Source organism: Brassica napus, chromosome A9 (assembly GCF_020379485.1).
Source record: "Brassica napus cultivar Da-Ae chromosome A9, Da-Ae, whole genome shotgun sequence".
Lineage (NCBI taxonomy): Eukaryota > Viridiplantae > Streptophyta > Magnoliopsida > Brassicales > Brassicaceae > Brassica > Brassica napus.
In genome coordinates this window covers 43,792,559-43,803,305 of record NC_063442.1, presented here as the reverse complement: position 1 = coordinate 43,803,305, position 10,747 = coordinate 43,792,559, and the positions used below count along the sequence as shown (strand labels likewise).

General features: G+C 34.5%; 2 protein-coding genes across 2 annotated transcripts; both read left to right on the top strand.

The window, feature by feature from the left end:
- The first annotated feature begins 2,350 nt into the window (after window positions 1-2,350).
- Window positions 2,351-3,756, top strand: LOC125578643 (ethylene-responsive transcription factor ERF094-like). The gene has a single exon (XM_048741944.1). It carries the CDS (start codon window positions 2,869-2,871, stop codon window positions 3,556-3,558), a length of 690 nt encoding a protein of 229 aa, XP_048597901.1. The 5' UTR covers window positions 2,351-2,868; the 3' UTR covers window positions 3,559-3,756.
- A 2,085-nt stretch (window positions 3,757-5,841) lies between these two features.
- Window positions 5,842-8,359, top strand: LOC106420109 (TOM1-like protein 2). The gene is made up of 4 exons (XM_013860948.3): window positions 5,842-6,002; window positions 6,201-6,702; window positions 7,397-7,681; window positions 7,761-8,359. Exons 2-4 carry the CDS (start codon window positions 6,217-6,219, stop codon window positions 8,130-8,132), a joined length of 1,143 nt encoding a protein of 380 aa, XP_013716402.1. The 5' UTR covers window positions 5,842-6,002; window positions 6,201-6,216; the 3' UTR covers window positions 8,133-8,359.
- The last annotated feature ends 2,388 nt before the right edge of the window (window positions 8,360-10,747 follow it).

Genomic DNA, 10,747 nt, shown 5'->3' with positions numbered 1-10,747 from the left:
CTGGGGTGTTGCAGAAGTTTTTGCCTCCGTTTGTGTGCAGGTCCGATGTTGTGGCCCTCGGGTTACTCTCGCCTTTCCTAATAAAGATGTGGGGTTTGGCGGTGGCGGTCGTCGTTTCTCCATCCTCTCGGGTTTTTGGTGATGGTTTAGCTGTGGAGTTGTTTGGGTTAGCAGGAATTGGATAGGCTTTAGTTTGGCTCCGGCTTTCTAGCGTGCTTGGTGGTATTTCTTCGGAAGAGGTGTTTCTGGCCGGTCCCACTGCTCTATATGAGCCTTGGGTTCAACGGGTGTACACGGTCACGGGTTGGTGAGTTGGAGGCAGCAATCTTCAGCACCCTTCTCCGAACGACGGCATCGTCGGTTGTGAGATTCTCTTCGTGCTGCCGGTTAAGTATCTCTCGGGTTAGCTAGCGAGTTTGGGTTGTGATTCTTTGGGCTGTTTATGACGTTTGAGTTCTCCGGAAGCTGCAGGAGCCGTGTGTTTCAAGGTTTGAGGGCGCCTTTCTCTCCGGTAGCTCGTGGCGACTGGTAGCTCTCTCTGTTGTCGATTCGCTTTCTGGTCCTTCGCGCTAAAGTTGAAGTTTTGTTCATTGTCAGCTTCTTCTTTGCTTCATTAGTTTTTCGTTGCTTAGATCTCTTTTGTTTAGTTTATTTATGTTCTTCTGCTACTAGTTCGCTGTGTATCGTCTGTAAAAAATTGAAAAGTTGGTATAATAATTTAACATTTTACCAAAAAAAAAAAATGATTCTACTTACATCATGTTAAATATATTATGTAATATTTTTTTGATTTGACAAAAAAAAAAATTGTTAATTTGCATTTTTCACTTTTTCTATAACTCAAATTCAGTCAAACCAATAGACTAAGAGAACTTCCATTATTATACTAGGAATCCAAATTCTAGTTTAGTACGCAATTCCCGTTGATTTTGATGGTTTAAGTTCGAACTCGTAACTTTGGTTGTTTTTAAACAAAAAAAATAAGGAATCATTAGTACACGATTTACTGCTATTGAGTTTGACCATTCTTTTTACATTGTGTTTTTGTTTACTGAAATGTTTGTATAATGGCTAAAAATTACTAATTCGTATGTAAATAATGTAATGCATGGAGGTGGACGCTTAATGATGTGATATAGGGACAAGTCATAACAAGTGTTGAAAATACTTTTATACCAGCAATAACAGTGAAAATAGAAGCTTTGGGATCTGTACATTATAGTATTATAACGCTCCAATTATAGAGGCGGCGGCGACGAAACCTGAGCCAATACAACTTCTTCATCTTGTAACAGAAAACATAGTCAATTCCGTGAAGCGCGAATATTATTATGTGACAGTCAATCTTTATACCCCGACAAGACTACCCTCCTGCAATACAATTTGACCAAAATATACCTTGTTTGATAAATCTATTATCAGTTTGTAATTACTTTTAGCCTTTGTAATGAAGAATTATATATTCTAGTTACATTTGATAATGATCAAAATGACAGTATATATTTTTGGCAAAAAAACAGTATATTTCTACTACACATCATTCATCGAAGGTTTTATTAAGTTGTTTTACATATATAATTTCTGGTACACCGTGAAAAACACTCGGAACATGTGAAAAGAAAAAGTATAATAATAAACTAATATTATAACATGTGAAGAAACATAATAATAAAGTAATATTATAAGTTAATAACTTGCATGGAGACGTTGAAAAAACAGTGATTCTTATCAGCTTTTTGTCGCATGTTTGACCCATTTAGCCGCATATTTGTAATCACTATTGTCAGTAAAACAAATCTTGCATATTAAAATTGATATGTTTTGTATAAAATATATTGTTTGTTTGACCAAAAAAACACATATATTGTTAGTTTGTTACTATGCATGTGCTATATAAACGATTTATCTATTTAAGATACAATGTAGCGGTTTAATGTTAGCATTCTACAATTTACTCGAGTTATTATACTAGTGTGTTGCAGGCTGTGATCAAATGGTAGATGAAACCTGGGAATGTGCTAAAACATCCTCCAAAATCTGAGTGTCTTTAGAAACAATCAGACTTGAAATTTAGTGTATGTAATTAGTACATTAACATGTAAAATCTTATTTCTGACATTAGTTAGAAAACATTCAAAATTTGAATTAGACATATAATGTTTTTTTTAAAGGCAAGACATAATGGCTCTTCAGAAAAAATCATATATGTAGTACTAACTACGTTACTATCAAATGAATATAAACCGATATAATATAAAGAATCGTTATATTATTTTTTCAAATTCGGATCACATTTTGATGTTTCGTTTAATTTCTTATCTCGTATTCTCTTCCATTATATGCTAAATATAGTAATTAAGATGTAGCCATAAATATTGTTACCAATAAAAAAACTGTACTAACGACATCTCGAGAAACAAACGCCAACATGGCAAATATATGCCATGTCAACAAATGGGTGACCTCATGTATTTTGTCGGAAACACGCCGCCGTACGTCATTCCCTCACACTTGGTCTTGTCCCACGTGGAACAATGCACCCACCTCTGTGTTATCGTATTAGAGATAGATCCTATTACGTATTTTACCTTCTTTTTTTGGCTTGTTTCTCTTATATTATCTTTTTGCATGGCCCCATTTTCCATTTTTCTTAAAAAAATGGTTATTGAGTTTTTTGGGAGGCAGCCTTGTTATTGATTGGTTGCAATGAAATAAATATATATTAAATATATATTATATTATTAATAGCTCCCTCATTCAAATATCTAATCAGTTCCCCATCTCGTGTATATATATCCCATATATTTTCCAAGTTTATAGCCACTTAATATAGAGATCTTAAGAAGAAAATCGTTAAAAAGATTGTAAATGGAGTATCAAACTAGCTTCTTCTACGAAAACCAAGCTCGAGAGTTCTCACCGGAGAACTCTTGTTCAACAAACTCATGGAGCTCACAAGAATCATTCTTGTGGGAAGAGAGTTTCTTACATGATCAATCATTTAGCCCTTCCTACTACTCTGACGACTTCTTAGCATTTGGATCATCACTCATCAAGGAAGAAGAAGAAGGAGAAGACACCGTGGCGGCCTTGGAGGAGGAGGAGAGGTCATACAGAGGAGTGAGGACGAGGCCGTGGGGGAAATACGCAGCCGAGATAAGAGACTCAACGAGGAAAGGGATAAGAGTGTGGCTCGGGACGTTCGACACTGCGGAAGAGGCTGCCCTTGCTTATGATCAGGCAGCTTTCGCTTTGAAAGGTGACCTTGCGGTACTCAACTTCCCCGTAGATGTTGTTAGGGACTCTCTCCAGAAGATGGAGGATGTAAATCTCGATAACGGAGAGTCTCCGGTGATAGCTTTGAAGAGAAAACATTCCATGAGAAACCGACCCAGAGGAAAGAAGAAGTCTCCTCCATCTTCCTCTTCCTCTTCGTCTTCATCTTCAAGAAGTAGAATACAAAGTGTTGCTATGAAGCAAGAAAGTACTACAACACTTGTAGTTTTTGAGGATTTGGGTGCTGAGTACTTAGAAGAACTTATGAGATCGTGTTCATGATCATCTCTCTTTTTACAATGATATGAGATTTAAGTGACCTCTGATTTTTATAATAGTTTTTATTGTTGTCGGATTTTGGAAGGGCTGTGATGGAGATGTTGGAAGTGTATAGACAAGTGGTCTACCGTTGCGTTATTGTTGGAAAGCATGTATTATGAATTATCTAATACTACGTAAATCACTATACCTTAATGCTTATTTTCTTATAATATATTTGTTAATCCAAGTTGATCGTATCTTTTAAATATCCGAGAAAAAGTTGTTAAAAGGAAACCCAAATCCAGTATAAAGATAACTTTGTATTCTAATCACAAAGTCAAGGCTAGAACAAATTTTTTTTTATCTCTAACCAAATCACATGATTGATTAAAGGATTCATGCTTGGTTGTCTATAATCACAAACTGGAATATATTTATCAAAGAATTGATCACAAACCTTCATGTTGAACAACAAGCTGCGTTGCTCGGCTGCTAAGTGGTGAGGTAAGCTCAAGTTGGTCAAACACTTAATTTGGAAACGAGCTTGATAGTAACTTGGTTTCCTATGACTAGTTCATCAACCTCCATGACGTGATGTTAAAACCCAAAAAAGCTCAATCTATAAGTAGTAACATTAATAGAAACATTATATACTAATGTGATTATTAATGATCATTATTGAAGTAGTTAATAGTAGAACACACATTAATCAGTGGAGTAGCTTCCATGTATTGTTTCTCCAAAACTTCCATATCTGTTCTTGAAGTTTCTTACTTGAAGAAGAAGTTAGGTCTATATAAGTAAGTAACTAATCCTCGGTGGGATTTGGTATTAGGTTCTTTAAGTCACCAATCCTGTCTTTGAAGTGAACTCTTCTCTCACGTTCTGTAGGAAAAACTTTCCTCTTTCTAGAACCTTTACGGCCAAGACCATTCTCAGGGTTGTTAGTTGTTAGTAGTATGTGATACATATTACATATGCTGGACCTTGAAAGTTTTGGGGCATTGAACTATGGAGTTGGTGATCACAACTAGGAGTAGCATCTTGGTTGTTAGTTGAAACTTTCCTCTTTCTAAAACCTTTACGGCCAAGACCATTCTCAGGGTTGTTAGTTGTTAGCATGTGATACATATGCTGGACCTTGAAAGTTTTGGGGCATTGAACTATGGTGTTGGTGATCACAACTAGGAGTAGCATCTTGGTTAGATAGAAACGGAAACAGATACGCGGAATGTGATTTTTGATTTTTTTGCTTTGGAAACATTTTAGAAACGTCTATAAATATATATATTTATATATGTAACTGATTAATATTTGCATTCATTTTTATTATGTTTAGTATATCATAGAATACAAATAAACAAATAGCCATTATATTTAATCATACAAAAATAAAAGAAGTCATCTTTAAACATCAAAATGATATAAAAAAAATAAAATAACAAAAATCCAGTACTTAAATATTAAATAGTTTAACTAAAATAAAAATCATAACAACAAGTCATAACCAATTGGAAAGTTCTATTCAAAACAGAAACGCAAGTTTCCAAAATAGAAACACAAGTTTTCACTAAGTTTTCAAATTGAGATTTTTAAGAAACGAGTTTCCAATGCGTTTCCGCGAGTTTTCGAGAGATTCCGATTCCGAAACGTGAAACGGACCTTCAACCGAGTTTTCATGCAACATAGAGTAGTATTGATGTGAAGCTAGGGAAGAGTCTTGTGTGCTGAGGTGAAACTCAGAGAGATCTTCTAGGCTGCAGTTGATGTTGCTTGTGCTGCCGGCAACCGTTACCGATGGTGGAGACTCCACCAGAAAGCACCGAGGCCTATAGAGATAAAACATTTTAATAGGACTCCATTTAATATAAAACTACCAATTTTTTTAAAAAGTTGCTTTTATACATTGATTTATAAAAAAAATATTTTAACATAGTGTCTGAAAATTTTGAAAATTTTGAAAAATATATGTACTAATTAAATGTATAATAGGTTTTCTTCATTTTAGTTATATTTATATCATTTTGCTTTGTTTTGTATAGTTTTTTTAACTATAGTTTTTGATACTATACAAATATGTTTTTCCATAAAAAATTCAATGGGCCCCAATTATGTCAGGGCCTCACGGCCTGGCTCTGGAAGCACCCCGTTAGTTTTCTCAGCCTCCTCGTCGACGTTGTCTTTTAGTATGGAGAAAGAAATATTTTTATCAAATTAGCCCCGAATCTATTCTCAAGTTTCAAAATTCACATGTATTAAAACATTGAACAAATTAGCCCCCACGATGAGAAATTTGACCAATAAATCTGTATTGACTTTCTCAACATGCCACGTGTACACAACCTTTATCCTCCCTCTTTGCTACTTCTCTTCTCATCATTTCGATCCGACAGGTTTGTTTGAAGATTCAACCTTAAAAAAAAAACAAAAACAAATTTGATCGTCCGAAAGAAACTACATCTCAGGTTCGTTCCTATTATAATTTTTTTTTTGTTTCGTCCTTCAGATTCTCCTCTAATTTTAAGGATCTACACATTTTAATTAGATCCAATTCATTGCGATTATATTAGAATTTGAAAGTTTTGGTTTGCTTGATCTCTCTATTCGAATTTGACGATTGTTTAGTGTTAAATTGAGAGAAAAGTTTTGATTTTTATGTGAAGGTGATTCACAAGAACGATGGACAAATTGAAGATAGCTGAGTGGGGAGAGAAGCTGAAGACAGGAGGAGCTCAGATGAGCAGGATGGTGAGCGACAAATTCAAAGACATCCTCCAAGCTCCCACTTTGGAATCCAAAATGGTCGATGAAGCTACTCTGGACACTCTAGAGGAGCCCAACTGGGGTATGAACATGAGGATATGCGCTCAGATCAACAACAACGAGTTCAACGCCACGGAGATCGTTAGAGCCATCAAGAGGAAGATCTCTGGTAAAAGCCCTGTGGCCCAAAGGCTGAGCCTTGAGCTTCTCGAGGCTTGCGCTATGAACTGTGACAAGATTTTCTCTGAAGTTGCTTCGGAGAGAGTTCTTGATGAGATGGTTTTGTTGGTTAAGAACGGTGAAGCTGATTCTGAGAATAGAAGCAGAGCTTTTCAGCTTGTTAGAGCTTGGGGACAGTCTCAAGATCTTGCTTATCTTCCTGTCTTTAAGCAGACTTATCTGGTAATAATAACCTCTTTTGAATCTGATTTGCCACGGTTTTGTTTAGGCATGCGGGTTTGGGTAATTTGGTTTGGTAGTTAGGTTTTCGGTTAGTGCAGTTCAACATAAATCTTACCGAATTAATCCCAAATAAAGCTAAGTTTGGTTTAATACTCGGTTAGTTCGGTTTGGGTAGTTAGCTTTTCAGTTAGTGCAGGTCAACATAAATCTTACAGAACTAATTAGTTCGGTTCAGTGTTCAGTAAAATCGTACTGAAGTTTTAGATTTGGATTATATTTTGATTAATTTTGTTAAAATTTTGGATAAGTTCAGTTAATTTTGGTTAGTTCAGTTGTTTTGGTTTGAAATTTGGTTAGTTCGGTTTTGTTTTTGATATGGTTTGGTTATATATTTTTAAGATAGCCAAAGTAACTGATTGCCAACCGAAAAACCAAACTTAAGAAAAAATCTACCGAACTAACCAAAATTTTTGGTTTGGTCGGGTTCAAAATCCCAGCCTTAGTTGTGTTAATGTGCTTATAATCCATGCTTGGTTTTTTTTTTTCTTGTTGAAATGTTAAATTTATTTGTCAACAAAAGAAAAATATGTTTACAATACGGGAGGAATTGGAAAAATAGGTAGAGGCATTAGCTTAGGAGAAAAATAATAATTGATAAACTAAGTGGTTCTTCCAATCCATGCTTGGTTGTTAGAGCTTGGAAGGAGATAATGGTTTAAACTCTCGTAACGAGGAGAATCCAATGAGTGGACAAAGCTCTCTGGAGTCTCTCATGCAAAGGCCTGTTCCAGTTCCTCCACCTGGTAGCTATCCTGTTCCTAATCAAGAACATGGTCATGGAGATGATGGTGGTGGTCTCGACTATAACTTTGGAAACTTATCGATCAAGGATAAGAAAGAGCAGATTGAGATTACACGGAACAGCCTCGAGTTGCTCTCTAGCATGTTGAACACTGAAGGGAAACCAAATCACACAGAGGTAATCTCTGCGTTATTCACTCATGCAAACATATATAAAGATAGAGTAATGTTGTTTATTATAAATGTTTTGGTCACAGGACGAGCTAACGGTGAGCTTGATGGAGAAATGCAAGCAGTCACAGCCGTTGATTCAAATGATCATAGAGAGCACAACAGACGATGAGACTGTTCTTTTTGAGGCTCTCCACGTGAACGATGAGCTCCAACGCGTTTTAGCTATTTATGAGAAGACTGATGAAAGTGAGAAGAAGACGTCCATGGTGGAACAAGAATCATCGGGAAGCAAAGATGCTGGTCCGAAACCAACAAAAGAAGAACATCATGTGAAACAAAAGGATGTTGACGATGGGAAACATTCAGAATCATCAGGATACTCCAACAAGGCTGGCAAAGAAGATAAGCAGGTGAAAATAGAACTCGGGTTATCGAGTGATGAAGATGAGAAATGAGCAAGTCTGTGTGTTGTCTTCCTAGGACGTGGTTATCAGAATGTTGGGGAAGCTTTGCTGTTCTTTTGATGTTTTCTTCTGCAATGTACGTTCAACTATACATATGTGGAACCTTGTTTGGGTTCATTTTCTTTGCTCTTGACATTTTAAAAACCGTAGGTGAATCTTCACCCGCCACCGTATGTATTCATATACGTTTGGTGTATTCATACGAGGTGTTTTGGTCAGCTTTTATGGTATTTGATGATGTATATAATAGTATAAAGTAGGGCTGGGATTGTGAAAATTTCGGTTAGGTCGGTGAGGAATTCAGTCCGATTCGGTTATTTTCCTTAAGTTTATTTTTGTTTTGGTTCGGTTTGGCAATCGGTTATCTCAAATTTTTAAAGCAAATTATAATCAAACATATCAAAGTTTCAAACCGAACTAAGCAAAATTGACCGAACTTATCCGAAATTTTAACAAAATCAAATCAAAATGAAACTAAAATAAAAAATTTGGTAGGAGTTTCAAAAATCAAACTAACCAAATATCAAACCGAATTGAACTAAATTTTATTTTGGATTAATTTAATAAGATTTATGTTGAACCAAATTAATGGAAAACCAAACTATCCAAACCCAAATCCAAGGTATATTCATCCAAAAAAGACACTGATTTAAGTGAGTGGACTAAATTGTTAAATAGGAGAGTTATACGGCGGTTATATGGCTAATTACCCAATTCATACGGTTTAAGGAAAAAACTTACTTGTGTTCAAAAAAAAGAGGAAAAAACTTTACCTCTTTCCTCGGATTTGATTCTCTGTATTTTTAACAAAGAAATCCATGCAAATCCATTCAAATACATTATGAAATCAAATCTGTTGGTAAATCTGTATGATTGAATAACACTTGATTTGAATTAGAATTTATGAATCATTATACGAATAACACATTATTTCAAAATATATTTTAAAATCATAGAACCAATAACACTATATTTAGTTTGGAATTTCAAATCCATCAAAATATGTATTGAAATTCATGCAAATCAATTCAAATACATTATGAAATCAAATCTATTAGTAAATCTGTATGATTGAATAACACTTGATTTGAATTAGAATTTATGAATCAATAAACGAATAGCACATGATTTCAATACATATTTTAAAATCATAGAACCAATAACACTATATTTAGTTTGGATTTTCAAATCCATCAAAATACACCAACCAATAACCCCCACTAAATGAGGAGTTGAGGAAGAGGAAGCTCAGAGGTAAGCCAGAATCAGTTTCAGTTTTATTTTATTTTTCAGTGTGAAAAACACGTACACTTTATCTTTTTCTTGTTTTGTTTGTTTGCATTACTATAAATTACGTTTCTAACATGAATGATTCTAACACAAAAATTATGAAGCTATATGCCAAATCTCTTCATCTTTTAATGAACGTCAGTATATATAAAGTTACTACATACACATCACACGCCCATCTCTTCTCCAAGCAAAGCAAAAGCAAAAAAGAAAAAAAAATGATTCAACATTTGAAAACTCTTTATGCTGTGGGTAGTAAATTGTTCATGTAGGCCGGAGAGTGCTAAAGGAGCAGGGTATGAAGATGAAGATGAAGCGCAGAAGAGGTGAGCGAGAATCTATTATGTTATTTTTCTCCACTAAAAGTCACCTACTTTAATCTCCCCTCTTTTTTTCTCATTTTTTTAGGCGGGAAGGAGAAGGTGGAGTCAGAGGCTAAGTCTTGAGACTTAAAAGGGGTTTATTGAATTGATGATTTGATAGGATTTTATATTTTGACTAAATCTCACCTTATTGAATCTAGTGTTTATACAATGGACTTATCATTTACACAATTTCCATCGAATCCTCCCTTATTGCAAAATAAATATTTCATCTAATAAAATATGTATGAAACTATTTGGAATTATTTTTAAAATTGTTTGTAGTTAAAATTTAGTGAACACAATGGTATTTGAAAAATAATTAACTGGTTTTTCTTTTTCTTTATTTAACTTTTGGCAAAAAAAATTTTGTTTCGGGAGAATAACAAAAACCATCTTTTATCTGTCAATGGAGAATAGAAAATATTATCGATAGACTTATCATCATCATGAGAATGCGTGGACTGATTTTGCTGTTTAGGTTGATTTTTGGAAACACCAATTCATATTCTCCCCCGAAAATTTCATGGGTTTGCTCTGTTTTTAATTCTTATGAAATTTGTTTCGTAAAAAGAAAGAGATATAGAGAGTGATGAAAAAGAGATGTACAGTTTGGAGACCATTTATGATGAGAAAATAAACTTTTTTTAACAGTAACATCAAGGTTTTCCGATGCTATAATTAATACTATAAATAATTCTAATATCCAGACATGCAAAGTCTTTTATAAGAACTGGAAAAGGTGTATGATTTATTTATGTCATGCGGCATGTTCAAAAGAGAAGAGACGAGATGAAGCTGATGAAATGATCTTCCGTGATTATGGTAGTTGTTTGTTTTATGTTCTTTTAAAATATTAAAAACTTACAAATCACTAATTTTTAGAAAACAAAGTCTGCCAAAATTACCCATTCAAATTCCTATCAAAAACTCTCATATCCTTTTCAAAATCTA

Bases quoted from the DNA above. Each gene is read 5' to 3' on its own strand.
- LOC125578643 (XM_048741944.1), top strand. From the start codon at position 2,869: ATGGAGTATCAAACTAGCTTCTTCTACGAAAACCAAGCTCGAGAGTTC.
- LOC106420109 (XM_013860948.3), top strand. From the start codon at position 6,217: ATGGACAAATTGAAGATAGCTGAGTGGGGAGAGAAGCTGAAGACAGGA. The intron at 6,703-7,396 runs GTAATAATAACC...CTTGGTTGTTAG, and splicing joins TCTTTAAGCAGACTTATCTG to AGCTTGGAAGGAGATAATGG. The intron at 7,682-7,760 runs GTAATCTCTGCG...TTTTGGTCACAG, and splicing joins GGAAACCAAATCACACAGAG to GACGAGCTAACGGTGAGCTT.